Raw genomic sequence first — 20799 nt, forward strand, 5'->3', positions numbered from 1 at the left:
CCTAAAAAAAAATCTACAGTCCACTGACAACCAGCCATCTCATATATTATTATATCCAAAGCCTGAAAGCCTCCAAGGTCTTGCTCTCGAGCATGTAGCAGCTTGCAAGCAGCGCCACAGCTACTCGCTAGTCATGCATATGCTTAATTAATTTTCTAATCAGATGAAAAAATCGCACCATGACACTCAGAGAAGAATTGATTTGTTTTCGAGTCCGATGATAGGATCGCTTCAAATGAGTCAAGCATATATATGCTTCAGAATTTGAAATATTTTGTGCTCTTCTTTTATTTGGCCCGCCCAACTTTTCCTTTCAAGCTCCGCCACTGCTATTGAGTATCCTATCTGTTGCAGGTTTCCCAAAGGTGCACAAGTTGATGAAGATTTGGAAGATTTTCAAGCTCCTGAAGATTTGGAAGACCTACAATAGTTTTATGTAATATAATTGTTTAGTTTGTGAAACCTAGACACACTTGCTCCGCTCATTTTGCTGGTCGATAAGCCATATGCTCATTTTGGTTGTGTGGCACACCCAGAAACATGTATTTCTCCATTTGTCGCACTATTTCATTTTGTTGGTTGTGTGACACATTTTAAAACATATGTGTGATGTACCTTTTGTGGCACAACCTCCTTATATGTATATTATGGTTGTTATGTTTATCCAATGACGTTTTAAGGTTCTGGATGAGGCCTGATATTATTTTGATTGAAGTGTTATGTACATGCTGGCAAAACATATATGTATATTATTTCTGGATGAGGCGTGATATTATGGTTGTGCTCCTGGCTGATATTATGGTTGTGCTGCTGGCTGGCATAGGCCTGATATTATGGTTGTGCTGCTGACTGAACATACTCGATGGATATTACATAGGGCATCCCAGAAAAATTAGGTAGTGAAATGTACATGCTGGAAAAATAACTGCCGGGTCAACACTCTTCTGCCGGCAGTTAGACTGCCAGTAACTGGTAGTCCACGTGTCTTGCCTAATTTGCCGGGAGAATAGAAACTGCTGGCAAATAAATGTACTAGGGCAGTGGGACTGCCGGGAATATTTTATCTGCCGGGAGAAGTGATCCCCGGCAGCCGTTCTCGTGGCGGTTCTGCCTGCCGGGAGAAATACTTCCCCGACAGATAGTGTGCCGTTTAAAGTGGTTTCTCAGGGCAGTTTACATGCCGTTGCATTAGTGTTGTGGTGTAGTGTTAATACCTCACCACCTAGAGCATATATTACGAAGATCTCGCTTATTTATTTTTGAAGTCAGTGATCTTAGGAATAGATTACCATAAATTTCTCTGACGTAACTCTACCATTTGCGCCAATTGGCGCAACGGGTCATTTCGTATCATTAAAGCTAGGATCTTGCCCTCACGTTTGGCGACCCCAACTCTCTTTCGCCCATGTCTCTTCCACCTGAGTGAAATGTGAATTAATTCCATTGGATGTATAAATGATGGGTATAGTCATTCAAGTATGCACTGCTGCTTCAAATAGAGGGCATGATCTGCTGCGACACAGGCTGCCCCTTGAGAAGATAATCCACATATGCTCGGAAGGTCGTTGTGTGGTGTGCTGTGTGTAATAGGCACTTGTTTGTTTTTGTATGCATCCATGAATCGATGCTTTTCCTACAGCATGGGCCTCACGCGGCATGCACAGTGACACAACATGTTGCTTGCTTTTTCAAAGGGATGATGTCTTCGCTTAATTTTGCGATCCGGTGAGGTCTCCGCCTATTTTATACAACCTTATGAGGTCTCCGCTTCTTACATGAAATAAATATATCGATAATTCACCACCCAAAATGTATATTGTGATGATCACAATTTCTTATTTTTGAAGTCGATAATCTTGGGAATAGATTACCATACATTTCTTTTGGAGTAACTCCGCCATTTGGGCCAATTGACCAAACTGGTCATCTAGTATCACTAAACCTAGGATCGACCTCTCATGTTTGGCGACCCCAGCTCTCTCTTTCTCCAATGTCCCTACGACTTGAAAGAAATCGTTACTTAATTCAATTGGATGCAGACATGATTGGTATATTCAATCAAATACGTATTGCTGCTTCAAATAGGACACGATTTGCTGCTATACAGGCTGCCTCTTGAGAAGCTAATCCACATCTGCTCGGAATATCATTATGTGGCATACCATGTGTAATAGGCACTGCTTTGCTTATTTATGCTTCCATGAATCGATGCTTTTTCTACAGCAGGGCTTGACGCAGCATTCAGGGTGACATAGCATGTTGGTCACTTTTTATAAATTAATGAGGGCTCTACTTATTTTTTTTATGACCGGGTGGCACATGTATTGGAATTTTCCCCGTACGTACAAGTGGATATTCTTTCCCTACTGAAAGGAGGATAATAATGGCTCTAAGATTAGCTAAAGCAACCCATCGAGCTAGCTTGTGCACTAGTATAAATACACAACTCACGGTGACAGCAAATCTCATCCATCATTACACACACGCACTTCTTTCCTTCATTCTCTAAGGCAGCATTAGTGATGGAGTACTCTCCAAAGCTAGCTGCAGCACTGCTCTTAGCCCTCACGTCCGCCATGAACATCACTGCCCAGAATGACGACGCTGACTACATGGTGAATGCCCACAACGAAGTGCGCGTCACCGTCGGTGTGGGGCCGGTGACGTGGGACCCCATAGTGGCGGCATACGCGCAATCATTCGCGGAGAAGCGCCGCGCCGACTGCCAGCCAATACTCTCTCCGGAGGGCGGTCCATACGGAGAGAACATCTTTCGGGCCCCTGGTACCGAATGGAATGCGATAGATGCAGTAATTTATTGGGCGTCCGGAAAGCAGTACTACGACCACGCCACCAACACTTGCTCCGCACCTATGGGTGAGTCGTGCGGCGAATACCTGAATTTGGTGTGGAGGGACACGAAGACCATCGGTTGCGGCGCTGTCGTCTGTGACGGCAACGCCGGTGTGTTTGTCATCTGCGGCTACAGTCCGCCGCACATGGTTGGGCAGATTCCATACTAGGCTACGTACCAAGTATGCATGCGGCTATGTATGCATGCATGCACATAGCACCGTGCTGCATAAATAAATAATTAAGGGATACTTCTAGGGCTGGAAACTAATTATAGGTCGATTGATGTCACCGATATGTGTGTGTGTCCAGAAACCCTCCTGCCTTCACTCCTGTATCGTTCCGGGCTTTGATTGTTTTGGTATTTGTCTTGTAACTTGTGATTCGTCTTTAATTTGTTGTATTTGAGCTTCTTATTCTGGTTGTATCCGGGCTTTGCTCTGGATGGGTCTCTAGTATAGTTGGAACGAGAAAAGAACAAGCACAATATCACGTAGACCTTAAGTTCAAGCAACATGTTTGTGTTCTACAGAACAAAACTTACATGTCTCTTATATTTTAAATAATCTGATTTCAGCAATGTGTTTTCAAAATGAAATAACAAACTTCAACGAAACTGATAAAATATTTTAGTGGCCTTGTAGCGATGCTTATCGAAGGTTGTTTAGCAACGATGCCCGATTTTTTTCACATGAAATGCGCTGATTTATGAGCAATAATATGGATAACATAGCAAAAAATAATATACTACTATATTAATAGAGCACAACTCTCATGAAAAGTTCTACTTAATCAAGGTGCAAGTTAAAAATCAAATGTCCCAAAATAAGATGGTTACACTATTACAAGTTCTGCTTGGAACAAGAAAATAATTTCAACCCTGAATAGGACAACAACTCAAACACCAGAATGACCATGGCCGCACGAGATGTCCTGGTCCTCCATGACCCATATCACCTTCTCCTTCCTACACAAGAATAACCGGAACGTTCTTACTGATTGTCTACAATTTTTACCTGAATTAAATAAGCCCATAATCCACAACCTAAAACGTATATTACCTGATCAGGCTTTTTTATTTTTGAAGTCAATGATCTTGGGAATAGACTACCGTGCATTTCTTCTAGCGTAACTCCGTCATTTGCGCTAATTGGCGGAACTGGTCATCTAGTATCACTAAAGCTACGAGGTATCGCCCCCTCATCTTTGGAAACCCCCACTCTATTTCTCCCTTGTATCTTCCACTTGAGCGAAATCGTGAGTTAATTCAGTTCGATGCATACGTGATGGGTATATTCGTTTTAGTAAGTATTGTTTTTTCAAACAGCGGACATGATATGTTGCGACACTGGCTGCCTCTTGAGAAGCTAATCCACATCTGCTCGGAAGGTAGTTGTTTGGCGTATCGTGTATATCATGCACTGGTTTGCTCATTTATGCATCCATAAACCGATGTTTTTTCTACTGCATGGCCTGGCGCGGCATCCATGGTGAAAAAACATGTTGGGTACTTTTTTTCATTCCGATGAGGTCTCCGCCTATTGTTAACCATCCGGTGAGGTCTTCGCTTATTTTATACGACCTGGTGAGGTGTCTGTTTAGTGAATGGCTTCAATGTTTTACTTGGAATAGTTATGTTACACTACACCACAACACTTGATTGGGGGCAGCTAACTGCCGGGAAAAAATCTGCCTAAGGGCAATATATCTGCCGGGACATCTGTTACTGCCGCTATAAAAATCTTAGGGCGGCCTTACTATCGGGAGAACTACAGCAGCAACGGCACGTGCACTGCCGACATCTTTACGGCAAATAATCTGCCGGAGGAACTAAATCACGGCCCACTGTCTGCCGGCCCATGCCGGAGACCGTCTTTGGCGTGAAACAGTACGGTAGAGCGCGCCAGCTAGGAAAAAAGCACGCGACTTGACGAAAAATTTGGCCCATTGTGAAAATAGACGCGCCGGCCCTCCCGCGACCAAATCGATCCCCACCCTGCGCCTCCACCGAATCGACCGCCGCCGCCCCCAAAACCTAGCTCACCGCCGGCATAACCCCTCACCACCGCAGCTCCTGCTCCAGTTTGGCCCCCCCACCCCCGCTGCCGGCGTAACCCCTCACCACCGCAGCTCCTCCACCCCTCACCACCGCAAGCCACCGCCGCCCCAACCATCCATCCATCGCCGGCGCCGCCGCTCCCAACCAACCATCCACTGCCGCCGCCGCCCCCAACCATACATCCATCGCCGGCGCCGCCGCTCCCAACCAACCACTGCCGCCGCCCCCAACCGACCATCCACTGCCGCCGCCGCCACCAACCATTCACCGCCCTCCACCAGACCGAGCTCTTTCCTCCCCGAGCTCTGTTTCCGCCCGCCACCAAGCCGCTGTCAGCCACTGTCGTCGTTGCCGCACTCCAGATCGAGCTCTGTTTCCTCCCCGAGCAGGCTTCACTGAGCAGGCGCCGCCGTGAGTGCTCCAAATTTCAATTTCGGTTTCTGGCCCTTTACCTTTCGGTGGTACAGAGCGTAGGCGTTGTGCTGGAATGGATTCCTGTGGAGTTTGTAGCCATCCGTCCATGTGAACGCTGGGCATCCTTGTCATTCCGCTCGCTTCACTATCGTTATCAGTGAACTGAACATAAGCAAGTCTATTCACTATTCACAGCGCGAGACGGTTTTATTTACAGTAACTATTTTTGTAGCACCTACTTCTCCTTCCTCCACAAGCCCCTGAAGCAGCAGACCGCGCGTTGGCCCTCCTCTCCAGCGAGCAGGCACCTCGTCCACAAGCCCCTGACGCAGCAGTCTCCGCGGGTTGGCCCTCCTCTCCGGCGAGCAGCTTTGCCTACTGAACATCGAGTCTACTATACTTCATTTGACAGCTCGTGAGGTTTCATAACAATTTTTTGCCTTCTTTTGTTCTAAATGTGCAGCTATGGATCTTGAGATCAAAGCCCCGAAGACTACATTGCTAGTTTGATCCCAATGAATTCGTTTGTTCTTCCTTGCCGATGGCTAGAACACCTCCTGCCCTTTGAAGCTTGTGCTCAAAATAATGTTGAAAAGTAGCAGCACTAAACTATTCCGTCAGTTAGAACAAAGCATTAAGTTTTAATTGCTTTGATATAATAACAACAAAAAAACCATGAGTCAAACACGTTTGAAGGTTATTTGCTTGTCTAAAAATGAACACTGCTACTGTTAGTAGCCCTTCAGATCAAAGAACAGGGACCATTGCTGATTAACAAGTGCATACCTTCATTAGATTTTTTGACACAAGACTAAGTTGTATAGTTGAGCTTTGGAGTTCACTTTAATTTGAGATGAAAGAAAGCTAGTTATTTAAGTTCTTTGTTTGTTTAGTTAATGCCCCAAGGTAGTACCATGTTTGTTTGAGTTTTGCCAAATACGAGATGTGTACAGAACATGTGCTATGCTTTTATGATATAGATGATGGCATTCTTATTGCTATTTTGGTATTTGTATTTTCTGAAATGACATGTTTCAGTTAATTATATTTTGTTGTGTGATGACATTTCTTCTCGTATTGTATTTCTTGTTGCTTGTACTAGATATTGTTGATCTGCAATTTGTTACTATATTTTTTCCTTAATAGAAGTATACTTTCTCGCATATTAGGCAATTTTAGTGAAACTGGTCAAGAATGGACAAGAGTTGGATGGATAAAGCTAGAAATACATAAGCATATATAGACGGGGTAGAGAAATTCATAGATTTTGCTTTTACGCATTCAGCAAGAGGGAACACTATACTATGTCCTTGTAGAATTTTCTTGAATTGTTGTTGGTTTGAAGCTAATGTTGTCTATGAGCACTTGTTATGCGATGAGTTTATTAATGGGTACAAACGATGGATATATCATGGGGAGGCATCATCATCTCTTGCATCTGAGAGTGACCATGATGAGGTTCAACCTGATGATTTTCAAGAGGAGATTGACTTAGATGACTATGATGAGATGCTTGAAATGATTCAAGTTATAACACATCAAAATGGGGATTTTAGTGGTGGTACTAGTGGGGAGGATCCAAGTCACCAGGATGCAGAGCCTGAGGGCGTCGACCCTCTTCTAGAGAAGAAAAAGAAGAAGGATGAAGATGCTTTCCGACAATTCATAGTTGATGATAGGGAGGAGCTTTATCCAGGGTCCACAACCTTCTCAAAGCTACGTTTTGTTGTTAGGTTACTCCATACAAAATCTCTTGGAGGTTGGAGTGATAAAAGTTTTGACATACTGCTAGAGTTCCTAAAAGAGTCCTTTCCAACAGCAAAGCTACCCAAAAACTTTTATGAAGCTAAGAAGATGATAAAATGCCTTGAGCTTGGTTATATAAAAATTCATGCATGTGAGAATGATTGCATTTTGTTCTGGAAGGAACATGCAAATAAGGATATTTGTCCTACATGCAAAACTTCTCGGTGGAAATCTGAAAAGAATAGTCTTGATGGGAAACATGTACACAAGGTCCCAAGGAAGGTTCTTCGTTATTTTCCAATAAAGAAGAGGCTACAACGCCTTTTTGTGTCCGCAAAGAGTGCAGCGGACTACAGATGGCATGTTGAAGAACGTACAAGAGATGGACTAATAAGGCATACAGCGGATGCTCCTGATTTGAAGGACTTTGATGGCAAATATCCAGATTTTGCTAAAGATAGTCGCAACATGAGGATGCTTGTAGCATCCGGTGGTTTTAATCCATTTAGGACAATGAAGTTATCCTATAGTGTCTGGCCTGTTTTAGTAATTCCATTGAATCTTCCTCCTTGGTTGTGCATGAAGCAGCATAATTTCATCCTCTCTTTGCTAATTCCTGGTCCAAGGTCACCTGGGAGAGATATAGATGTATTTCTTGAACCACTTATTGATGATTTGAACTCGCTTTTTGAGGAGGGTGTTAGAACCTATGATGCCTCGACCGGTAAACCCTTCAACCTGCATGCTGCTGTATTGTCAACTACATCAGACCTCCCAGGCTTATGCACTCTATCAGGGATTGTAACCTCTGGTGAATTTGGTTGTCCATTGTGTGGCTCACATACTTGCTCTCTTCGGTTGAAGGAAGGCAAGAAATTTTGCTATATGGGACATCGAAGGTTTCTTGATCCTAACCATGAATACAGATTTGATGAAGAATCCTTTGATGGTGTGGAATTAGGGACAACACCTGTACCACTTACTGGAGAGGAATTTTTGGCCCTCACTGAAAATATGAAGACTGTTTTTGGAAAGGACCCTTCCGGGAAAACAACCACGAAGAAGCGCAAGGTTGGCGAACCACCAATGGTTCAGAAAACAAAATCCATATGGTTTAGGTTGAGATACTGGAAAGACTTGCTGCAGCCTCATAATCTTGATGCAATGCACATTGAAAAGAATGTATGTGAAAATATAATTAACACACTTCTATGCATGGATAAAAAATCAAAAGATAATTATAGCTCTCGTAGAGATCTAGAGCATCTCGGAATAAGAAAAGCTCTCCAACCTGTCCTAGTAGGCGAACAATTTGATTTGCCTACTGCACCCTACACAATGGACAATGAAAAGAAGAAACTGTTTTGTGAAATTTTGAAGGAAGCTAGGTTCCCTGATGGTTGCTCATCTGATATACGTCGGAATGTCCTTGTGAAGCAGAAAAAGATCGTTGGGCTGAAGAGCCATGACAATCACATTCTTTTGCAACAATTGCTTCCACTAGCTGTTCGGAACCAATTGCCAAAGGAAGTCGGTATTGCCTTGGTTCGTGTCAGCAGATTCTTCAACCAAATATATTCTCCTGTCATTAGCATAAGTGACATGGAGAAGCTAGAGGGAGAAATAGCTGAGACCTTGAGCATTCTTGAGGCCATATTTCTGCCATCATTTTTTGATCTTATGGTTCACTTGATGGTTCATCTTCCAACCCAAGTGAGGCTAGGGGGGCCAATAAAGTACAGCAGCATGTACCTAGTAGAAAGGTCATCCCTATAAACCTATTTTCTTGGTATCGTATGGTTTCTTGCTTCCCCCAAAATAATCTGATATATCTTACGTATGTACTATATAGGTATAATATGAAGCTAAAGGGGTTTGTAGGTACCAAGAGCCACCCCGAGGGGTCAATTGCAGAGGGCTATGTGTTTGATGAGAGCCTTACATTCTGCTCCCGTTATTTACATGGATGTGAGACTAGATTTAACAGAAAATGCAGAAATGACGCCCCTGAGACCAATGTATCTACTATGCCATTTTTTACCAACAAGGGTCGATTTTTGGCTGGAAAGCATATAGTGACCTTAGATCACAAGTCATGGCTGCAAGCACATCGATATGTTTTGTTTAATTATGATAACATAGATTCATATTTGAGGTATTTTATTTCTAAGAATTTCTTTCATTTGAGCCTATGAACGATATTTGTCATATTGCTGAATTTGCATACTTAACTCCTGCAGCAAGTATGATGCCTATTTAACTTCGATTGGCCACGGGAATAAGTTAGAGATTAGTCGCATTCGCCATGAGAAATTCCATGAGTGGTTTAAGCTCCATGTGGCACAACTAATTGCGAATGGTGAAGATATTTCTGAAGAGATTCAAACTTTAGCTAACGGCCCCTTCTTAGCTGCAAAGAAGTGTAATAGCTATACCATAGATGGGTACAATTTACACACAAATTCGTATGATCAGGGTAGACCTTCCCAAAGCAGCGGGGTTGCTCTGGTATCTCAGATTTTGTCTTCCACAAGTGAAGATAATGAAAATCTTATGGTCAGGAATAAAATATATTATGGTGTGATAACTGAAATCCTTGAGTTAAATTATAACAACAAAGGAAGTATTGTGCTTTTCAAATGTGATTGGGTTGACAACAGTGCAAAAGACAAGTGGGTTCAAGTCAATGATCTTGGTGTCACACAAGTGAACTTCAAGCATTTACTCAAGTCTGATGAACCTTTCATTTTGGCATCTCAAGCAACCCAAGTGTACTATGTGCAAGATAAGCTTGATAAAGATTGGTATTCTGTTAGAAGCTTTCCTCATCCACGAGACCTGTATGATATGTGTGGAGTTGGAGATGAAGATTTTGACCACCATGATGCACCTACCGTGTCAATTGCTGATCTGGATGCCAATGTAGATCTTAGTGTTGATGTTAGAAATATACATCGTTGTAGGACATATATAGATGGAACACTTGTTCCTGCAGTTCAGCAACCAAAGCGTGTGCCTTTTCCTTTCATTTTTCAGTTACATGCTTATATACTTGATATCCAATGTGTCAATTCTAATGTGGTATAAATTTTCTTTTCAGGAAAAAAGATGGAAAAAGGAAGAGACGAAGACAATGCTGAAGCATGAGAGGAAGAGAGGCTAGCGAATCTTAAAGCAAGAAACAGTGAGGATTTTGCACGATTTGGGTCTTCCAGATTTGGAGATGCTAAAGAAATTTCTGGAGGCAAAGCCAGTCAGCGGCAAACTAAAAGAAAGAAGGTGATAGAACATGCTTCTATATATTTGGTTATTGCATCTATTACTTCAGTTTTACATATCTTGTTTTGTTATGTGTAGAGCACCGTAGAAAAGCCTATTGTTGAAGTAACTCGAGTTCTTAGGTCCCAAACGACTAGAGATGTTGATAACATGCCAAGTGATAACATTGAAGAGCACGAAGGGCACGAAGGTATGTAGCTCAAAAATCTATGTATACAGACTGCTAGTTAAATGATGACAACCTACTAACTATTTTGCATGTTTAGACCATGAGTTGGATCAAGAAACAAAGGGGAAGAAGGGGAAAACGCACTAGAATGCACAATGTGTATGATAGATTGGGAACAGTCCCACCAATTCGTGTGGAGTACAATGGTGATGGACAACCAATTGGGGACAATGCCTCGGAGTTTTCAAACTTCATCTCAACACTTGTGAAAAGTAAAATATCTCTTGGGCATAATGATTGGAGAAAGGTTGATGTTGAGCAAAAAAATAATTTGTGGAAAACCTTAAAGGTATACTCTATGGTTTCTGGTATAACTTGCCCCTTTATCTCTAGATGACTTGTAGTATAACTTTCCCATTTATCTAATACATCATCCTTACACTCTCCATTTACACTTGCTTGAAATCAGATGTACTATGTTGTGGATGACAAACTGAAGGATTGGGTAATGGGAAGCGCTGCGAAGAAATGGAGGGATTTCAAATCTGAGTTGAAGACTTTGTATTTTGATGAGAAGATGACCGATGAGGAACTTCAAGTTGTCCCAGATAACAGAGTTAGCCCAACTGATTGGAAAGAGCTTGTTGCTTTTTGGAAACCTGAAGCAGGGAACGTACGTTGCAAGAAAATACATGTGCACTTTCCTCTAGTTTTGCCTAATTTACAATTCATTGAATCAATATTTGTAGCAACATAGCGAGCAAGGAAGAAAAAATCGAATGGAGATGGAATTATTGCATACATCAGGCAGCAAAAGTCATGCCCGTGTTTGTCATGAAATGGTATATAATTATCTTATATAACTCTATTTTACCATTTCTTGATTGTTATGAACTAATTTAAGAAAATCAATGTAGCATAAGAAGAATGGATATCCCCCTCAGAGACATGAACTGTCTATAGAAACACACACGTGCAAGAAGACTGGTGCCCCTTCAAGTGTGGCTGCAGCAACTATGTTTGTAAGTATTTTGAGTTGCAACAATCTTTAGGCTTTGTACTTGTTATATTTTTCTCTAGAACATTGGAGTTATAGTCTTTAGTAGACACTATGTTGGTGATGTGTTCATGGATCATATGTTCTGTCTTGTAGAAAAAGATAGAAGAGAAGTCAAATGAGCGTCCAGAACTTTTAGAAAAAAGCATCAAGCAAGGTGACCTCTTCTCGCATGTCGCAGGAAAGGAGAGGAATGGGTATGTGAGGTGTATAGGTCTAGGACCAAGTGCTGCAGGTTTGGGCATGTCGGGTACTAGAAAGCTGAAATCCACGAAGCTTCAAATGGCTGAGGAAGAAGCAAAAGAAGCTTGGCAATCAAATGCAATTCTTTTCGAGCGTGTAGATCAAATGGAGAATAATTTCCAAACAGTAGTTACAACTCTGAAGGATGAACTTCAACAAATGAGGACACCGTTACAATCAAAAGTGCAGCAAAATATTCAGTTCAATCAAGAGTATGACTTGTCTCACTCTGCATATGGATATGGAGGTGGCCATGGTGGTGGCTATCGATATGAAGGTGCCCATGGAAGTGGATATCGACATGAAGATGGATATGAAAGTGGATATGGAGGTGGATATCGACATAAAGATGGATATGGAGGTGGATATCAACATAAAGATGAATATGAAGGTGGATATGGAGGTGGGTATGGACATGAAGGGGGGTATGAACATGACGGGGAGTATGAGCATGAAGAGAGTGCACAATCTGCCACCCGCAACCATGAGGTGCGGCAAGATAAAGAAGCAACCATTTTGCATAAGAAGGCTCAATAAGCACTCTTGCAAAATAAGTTAACGCCATCCGCTCAGAAAAACTTTGTACTTTCTAGTACCGCTCAACATGAGGTGCTGCAAGAGAAGGAAGCAACCATTTTGCAAAAGAAGAATGCAACATGGCTCACACAACAAAGTAAGGATGTGGCACTTCATCGCCACAAGATGGAAACAAGCAAGGAAGTTGCAATCACACACAAAAATCAGCAGGTCAGATTGTACTTTGTTTATATTTTGTTGCTCTTTTTATTTAGGATGACAAAGACACTTTAGCTTATCTGAGTTCTTTTTCATGCTTACTCAGAAAGGAATGGATGTGATCCTGTATAATGTTTATCGAGATCATAGTATCCCAGTGGCAAAAGCAACCATTCTGTCAATTTATCAGAGAAAAGAGGTAGGTGGTCAGGAGCTTGGCTCTGAATATTGTGAGGTTGCCGTGAACTATATAATAAAAAGGGATGCTATACTACCTCGTGGTGTTGGGAACATGACCACCATGGAACAAGCTCAAGGGCGATGTATCGCATAGCCATACAAGGATGTGAGATTTTGTTCTTATTTTCTTATGATTAAACCTACCAATGACTATGATGGTTGATTGCTGAAGAAGCTTTGCTTCTGTGTATGCAGTTGGAAGTGGACAAGTCCATGGAAAAAGCAGGAATGCGACCACAAGCAGGCTAAGGAGGTAATATACATGTTTCTCTTGGTTGCCCAGGATTTCTATAGATTTCTACTGATTTGCTAGTATGTTTCGGTTGTCAGCCCATCTACAGTCCACTGACTTCCCTCAAAAAAAAAATCTACAGTCCACTGACAACCAGCCATCTCATATATTATTATATCCAAAGCCTGAAAGCCTCCAAGGTCTTTCTCTCGAGCATGTAGCAGCTTGCAAGCAGCGCCACAGCTACTCGCTAGTCATGCATATGCTTAATTAATTTTCTAATCAGATGAAAAAATCGCACCATGACACTGAGAGAAGAATTGATTTGTTTTCGAGTCTGATGACAGAATCGCTTCAAATGAGTCAAGCATATATATGCTTCAGAATTTGAAATATTTTGTGCTCTTCTTTTATTTGGCCCGCCCAACTTTTCCTTTCAAGCTCAGCCACTGCTATTGAGTATCCTATCTGTTGCAGGTTTCCCAAAGGTGCACAAGTTGATGAAGATTTGGAAGATTTTCAAGCTCCTGAAGATTTGGAAGATCTACAATAGTTTTATGTAATATGCTTGTTTAGTTTGTGAAACTTAGACACACTTGCTCCGCTCATTTTGCTGGTCGATAAGCCATATGCTCATTTTGGTTGTGTGGCACAACCAGAAACATGTATTTCTCCATCTGTCGCACTATTTCATTTTATTGGTTTTGTGACACATTTTAAAACATATATGTGCTGTACCTTTTGTGGCACAACCTCCTTATATGTATATTATGGTTGTTATGTTTATCCAATGACATTTTAAGGTTCTGGATGAGGCCTGATATTATTTTGATTGAATTGTTATGTACATGCTGGCAAAACATATATGTATATTATTTCTGGATGAGGCCTGATATTATGGTTGTGCTGCTGGCTGGCATAGGCCTGATATTATGGTTGTGCTGCTGACTGAACATACTAAATGGATATTACATAGGGGATGCCCAGAACAATTAGGTAGTGAAATGTACATGCTGGCAAAATAACTACCGGATCAACACTCTTCTGCCGGCAGTTAGACTGCCAGTAATTAGTAGTCCACGTGTCTTGCCTAATCTGCCGGGAGAATGGAAACTGCCGGCAAATAAATGTACTAGGACAGTGGGACTGCCGGGAATATTTTATCTGCCGGGAGAAGTGATCCCCGGCAGCCGTTCTCGTGGCGGTTCTGCCTGCCGGGAGAAATACTTCCCCGGCAGATAGTGTGCCGTTTAAAGTGGTTTCTCAGGGCAGTTTACATGCCGTTGCATTAGTGTTGTGGTGTAGTGTTAATACCTCACCACCTAGAGCATATATTACGAAGATCTCGCTTATTTATTTTTGAAGTCAATGATCTTAGGAATAGATTACCATAAATTTCTCTGAGGTAACTCTACCATTTGCGCCAATTGGCGCAACGGGTCATTTCGTATCATTAAAGCTAGGATCTTGCCCTCACGTTTGGCGACCCCAACTCTCTTTCGCCCATGTCTCTTCCACCTGAGTGAAATGTGAATTAATTCCATTGGATGTATAAATGATGGGTATAGTCATTCAAGTATGCACTGCTGCTTGAAATAGATGGCATGATCTGCTGCGACACAGGCTGCCTCTTGAGAAGATAATCCACATATGCTCAGAAGGTCGTTCTGTGGTGTGCTGTGTGTAATAGGCACTTCTTTGTTTTTGTGTGCATCCATGAATCGATGCTTTTCCTACAGCAGGGCATCACGCAGCATGCACAGTGACACAACATGTTGCTTGCTTTTTCAAAGGGATGATGTCTTTGCTGATTTTTGCGATCCGGTGAGGTCTCTGCTTATTTTATACAACCTAATGAGGTCTCCGCTTACTGATTGGCTTTAGTTCTTACAAGGAATAAATATATCGATAATTCACCACCTAAAATGTATATTCTGATTATCACAATTTCTTATTTTTGAAGTCGATAATCTTGGGAATAGATTACCATTCATTTCTTTTTGAGTAACTCCGTCATTTGCACCAATTGACGCAACAGGTCATCTAGTATCACTAAAGCTAGGATCGACCTCTCATGTTTGGGGATCCAGCTCTCCCTTTGTCCAATGTCCCTTCCACTTGAAAAAATCGTTAATTAATTCAATTGGATCCATACATGGTTGGTATATTCAACCTAGTACGTATTGCTGCTTCAAATAGGGCACGATTTGCTGCTACACAGGTTGCTTCTTGAGAAGCTAATCCTCATCTGCTCGGAATATCATTATGTGACATACCATGTGTAATACGCACTGCTTTGCTTATTTATGCTTCCATGAATCGATGCCTTTTCTACAGCAGGGCTTGACGCAGCATTCAGGGTGACATAGCATGTTGGTTACATTTTATAAATTAATGAGGACTCTACTTATTTTTTTTATGACCGGGTGAGGTCTTGGCTTATTTTTGACGACATGGTGAAGTCTACGCTTACTGATTGGCTTTAAGTTTTCAACCGCGCGCCAGAACAAATCAGCTGCTGAAGTCTCCGTTTATTTATTTTTTCGAACAACTGAGGTCTCGGCTTCCTGAGTGGCTTGAATTTTTCGCACAAGCACATGTATTGGAATTTTCCCCGTACGTACAAGTGGATGTTCTTGTTTCCCTACTGAAAGGAGAATAATAATGGCTCTAAGATTAGCTAAAGCAACCCATCGAGCTAGCTTGTGCACTAGTATAAATACACAATTCACGGTGACAGCAAATCTCATCCATCATTACACACACGAACTTCTTTCCTTCATTCCGTAAGGCAGCATTACTGATGGAGTACTCTCCAAAGCTAGCTGCAGCACTGCTCTTAGCCCTCACGTCCGCCATGATCGTCACCGCCCAGAATGACGATGCTGACTACATGGTAAATGCCCACAATGAAGTGCGCGCCGCCGTCGGTGTGGGGCCGGTGACGTGGGACCCCGTAGTGGCGGCGTACGCGCAGTCATTCGCGGAGAAGCGCCGCACCGACTGCCAGCCAATACTCTCTCCGGATGGCGGTCCATACGGAGAGAACATCTTTCGGGCCCCTGGTACCGAATGGAATGCGATAGACGTAGTGATTTATTGGGCGTCCGGAAAGCAGTACTACGACCACGCCACCAACACTTGCTCCGCACCTACGGGTGAGTCGTGCGATGAATACATGAATTTGGTGTGGAGGGACACGAAGACCATCGGTTGCGGCGCTGTCGTCTGTGACGGCAATGCCGGTGTGTTTGTCATCTGCAGCTACAGCCCGCCGCACATGGTTGGGCAGATTCCATACTAGGCTACGTACCAAGTATGCATGCGGCTATGTATGCATGCATGCACATAGCACCGTGCTGCATAAATAAATAATTAAGGGATACTTCTAGGGCTGGGAACTAATTATCGGTCGATTGATGTCACCGATATGTGTGTGTGTCCAGAAACCCTCCTGCCTTCACTCCTGTATCGTTCCGGGCTTTGATTGTTTTGGTATTTGTCTTGTAACTTGTGATTCGTCTTTGATTTGTTGTATTTGAGCTTCTTATTCTGGTTGTATCCGGGCTTTGCTCTGGATGGGTCTCTAGTATAGTTGGAACGAGAAAAGAACAAGCACAATATCACGTAGACCTTAAGTTCAAGCAACATGTTTGTGTTCTAGAGAACAAAACTTACATGTCTCTTATATTTTAAATAATCTGATTTCAGCAATGTGTTTTCAAAATGAAATAACAAACTTCAACGAAACTGAGAAAATATTTTAGTGGCCATGTAGTGATGCTTATCGAAGGTTGTTTAGCAACGATGCCCGAATTTTTTCACATGAAATGCGCTGATTTATGGGCAATAATATGGATAACATAGCAAATAATAATATACTACTATATTAATAGAGCACAACTCTCATGAAAAGTTCTACTTAATCAAGCTGCAAGTTAAAAATCAAATGACCCAAAATAAGACGGTTACACTATTACAAGTTCTGCTTGGAACAAGAAAATAATTTCAACCCTGAATAGGACAACAACTCAAACACCAGAATGACCATGGCCGCACGAGATGTCCTGGTCCTCCATGACCCATATCACCTTCTCCTTCCTACACAAGAATAACCGGAACGTTCTTACTGATTGTCTACAATTTTTACCTGAATTAAATAAGCCCATAATCCACAACCTAAAACGTATATTACATGATCAGGCTTTTTTATTTTTGAAGTCAATGATCTTGGGAATAGATTACCGTGCATTTCTTCTAGCGTAACTCCGTCATTTCCGCTAATTGGCGGAACTGGTCATCTAGTATCACTAAAGCTACGAGCTATCGCCCCCTCATCTTTGGAAACCCCCACTCTATTTCTCCCTTGTATCTAACACTTGAGCGAAATCGTGAGTTAATTCAGTTCGATGCATACGTTATGGGTATATTCGTTTTACTAAGTATTGTTTTTTCAAACAGAGGACATGATATGTTGCGACACTGGCTGCCTCTTGAGAAGCTAATCCACATCTGCTCGGAAGGTCGTTGTTTGGCGTATCGTGTATATCGTGCACTGGTTTGCTCATTTATGCATCCATAAACCCATGTTTTTTCTACTGCATGGCCTGGCGCGGCATCCATGGTGAAAAAACAAGTTGGGTACTTTTTTTCATTCCGATGAGGTCTCCGCCTATTGTTAACCATCCGTGGAGGTCTTCGCTTATTTTATACGACCTGGTGAGTTGTCCGTTTAGTGAATGGCTTCAATGTTTTACTTGGAATAGTTATGTTAATACCTCACCACCTAGAGCATATATTACGACGATGTCGCTTATTTATTTTTGAAGTCAATGATCTTAGGAATAGATTACCATACATTTCTCTGACCTAACTCCATCATTTGCGCCAATTGGCGCAACGGGTCATTTCGTATCATTAAAGCTAGGATCTTGCCCTCACGTTTGGCGACCCCAACTCTCTTTCCCCCATCTCTCTTCCACTAGAGCGAAATCGTGAATTAATTCAATTAGATGTATAAATGATGGGTATCGTCACTCAAGTATGAACTGCTGCGCTTCAGACAAAGGGAATGATCTGCTGCGACACAGCCTCCATCTTGAGAAGATAATCCACATATGCTCGGAAGGTCGTTGTGTGGTGTGCTGTGTGTAATAGGCACTTCTTTTCTTTTGTATGAATCCATGAATCGATGCTTTTCCTACAGCAGGGGCCTCACACGGCATGCACAGTGACACAACATGTTGCTTGCTTTTTCAAAGGGATGATGTCTTCGCTTATTTTTGCGATCCGGTGAGGTCTCCGCTTATTTTATACAACCTAATGAGGTCTCCGCTTACTGATTGGCTTTACTTCTTACATGAAATAAATATATCGATAATTCACCATCCAAAATGTATATTGTGATGATCACAATTTCTTATTTTTGAAGTCGATAATCTTGGGATATTGTGATTACCATACATTTCTTTTGGAGTAACTCCGCCATTTGGGCCAATTGACGAAACTGGTCATCTAGTATCACTAAACCTAGGATCGACGTCTCATGTTTGGCGACCCCAGCTTTCTCTTTCTCCAATGTCCCTACGACTTGAAAAAAATCGTTAATTAATTCAATTGGATGCAGACATGATTTGTATATTCAATCTAGTACGTATTGCTGCTTCAAATAGGGCACGAGTTGCTGCTATACAGGCTGCCTCTTGAGAAGCTAATCTACATCTGCTCGGAATATCGTTATGTGGCATACCATGTGTAATAGGCACTCCTTTGCTTATTTATGCTTCCATGAATCGATGCCTTTTCTACAGCAGGGCTTGACGCAGCATTCAGGGTGACGTAGCATGTTGGTTACTTTTTATAAATTAATGAGGTCTGCACTTATTTTATTATGACCGGGTGTGGTCTTAGCTTATTTTTGACGATCTGATGAAGTCTACGCTTACTGATTGGCTTTAAGTTTTCAACCGGGCAAGTCGATATTCTTTTTTCCACACACCTGCCGTGCGTCAGAACAAATAAGCTGCTGGAGATGTTAATAATCCACGGTGTCACAACAGATTAGTTACTTTTTTTCAAACGGATGACGTCTCCGTTTATTTATTTGTCCGAACAACTGAGGTCTCCGCCTCGTGAGTGGCTTGAATTTTTCACACATGCACATGTATTGGAATTTTCCAATTACGTGCAAGTGGATATTCTTGTTTCCCTACTGAAAGGAGAATAATAATGGCTCAACGGGTCAATGATTTTGGGAATAGATTATCATGCATTTCTTCTGGTGTAACTCTTTCATTTGCGCTAATTGGCGCAACGGGTCATCTATTATCACTAAAGCTACGATGTATCACCCCCTCATCTTTGGAGACACCTCTCTATTTCTCCCTTGTCTCTTCCACTTGAGCGAAATCGGGAGTTAATTCAGTTCGATGCATACATGCCAGGTATATTCAATTTAGTAAGTATAAGTACTGTTTTTTCATACAGAGGACATGATATGTTGCGACACTGGCTGCCTCTTGAGAAGCTAATCCACATCTGCTCACAAAGTTGTTGTTTGGCGTATCGTGTATCATGCACTGCGTTGCTCATTTATGCATCCATGAACCATGTTTTTCTACTGCATGGCCTGGCGCGGCATCCACGGTGACAAAACATGTTGGGTACAGTCTCCGCCTATTATTAAGGGAAACGTTTCCCTTCGACGCATCAGCGGAAGCAACGCGTCGGTCGCTCGCTGTCCACACGTCTCGCGCGTGATCCGCTCGTATGGCCATGCAACATTTTTCCCTATGGTGATCGTTTAAATTTGCCACAACCGGTGCCCAAATGTGCTACATTTGTCCACTAAAAAAGCTGCATATACGTTTGTTTGCAACCTCAGTTCTTCATATTTTTTGCTACAACCGATTTTTTTTTGCTACAACCGTCACTAGTGGGGACGGGGCCTTTAGCCCCGGCCCGTAAGGGGCTTTAGTCCCGGTTCACCAACCGGGACTAAAGGGGCGGGATTAAAGGCCTAACCTTTTCGTCCCGGCCCTCTTACAAGCCGGGACTAAAGGTGCTCCACGTGGGCGCCTCGTAGCGCCCCAGGGGCAGGCCCTTTAGTCCCGGTTCGTTACACGGACTGGGACTAAACAGTTTCAGATTTTGCTTATTTTTTGGTTTTTTTTAAATGAAATTATTTTTGGGTTTTAGGGTTTTAGGGTTTAGGTGTTCGGGAGATTAACGTGATGCCTCGTTTGGTGTTCGGGAATTAGTTTTCATATAATTTAAATAGAAATAATTATGCATATATATATATAGGATTAACTTATCTTACAAGCGATCATATATATACAATTGTATGGAGATCTGAATTATCGAGACTAGAGCCCGTCTATTCGATTACATGGACGAACATCAGTAATGGTCCTTAGCTACACTAAATCGTCCTTTGTCTTCTATAGCTTTCGTCCTCAGAAATCCCGCAAGCTCCTCTGCAACAGCAATCGCGCGTTGCTGTGGTAGGACCTTCGTCCTCATGGCCGTGTGCTATATAAGAAGAGGAGATGAATATGAATATCAATCATGATAACAAAGAATGACGGGTAAAAATAGAGGTGTGAATGATCATTGCTTACGTCGAATCTGTGATCCTTGAACTCAGAGGTAAACGTGTGAATGGTCTCGCAAACATAGTATCCGCATAGATGCGTTCCCCGTGGCTGCTGGTCGCACTTTACGAGAATAGAATATATATAATCAAAATAATAATCTAGCATCATAAATGT

General features: G+C 42.2%; 2 protein-coding genes across 2 annotated transcripts; both read left to right on the forward strand.

Annotated features, from left to right (window-relative positions):
- Positions 1–2522: 2522 nt before the first annotated feature.
- On the forward strand, positions 2523–3112 carry LOC123441150 (pathogenesis-related protein PRB1-3-like). The gene has a single exon (XM_045117654.1). It carries the CDS (start codon positions 2523–2525, stop codon positions 3021–3023), a length of 501 nt encoding a protein of 166 aa, XP_044973589.1. The 3' UTR covers positions 3024–3112.
- A 12684-nt stretch (positions 3113–15796) lies between these two features.
- Positions 15797–16557, forward strand: LOC123441151 (pathogenesis-related protein PRB1-3-like). The gene has a single exon (XM_045117655.1). The coding sequence runs from the start codon at positions 15831–15833 to the stop codon at positions 16329–16331; it is 501 nt and encodes a 166-aa protein (XP_044973590.1). The 5' UTR covers positions 15797–15830; the 3' UTR covers positions 16332–16557.
- The last annotated feature ends 4242 nt before the right edge of the window (positions 16558–20799 follow it).

This window comes from Hordeum vulgare, chromosome 3H (assembly GCF_904849725.1).
Source record: "Hordeum vulgare subsp. vulgare chromosome 3H, MorexV3_pseudomolecules_assembly, whole genome shotgun sequence".
NCBI lineage: Eukaryota > Viridiplantae > Streptophyta > Magnoliopsida > Poales > Poaceae > Hordeum > Hordeum vulgare.

What these genes read in the sequence shown, in the direction of transcription:
- LOC123441150 (XM_045117654.1), top strand. Translation starts at nt 2,523, where the DNA reads ATGGAGTACTCTCCAAAGCTAGCTGCAGCACTGCTCTTAGCCCTCACG.
- LOC123441151 (XM_045117655.1), top strand. Translation starts at nt 15,831, where the DNA reads ATGGAGTACTCTCCAAAGCTAGCTGCAGCACTGCTCTTAGCCCTCACG.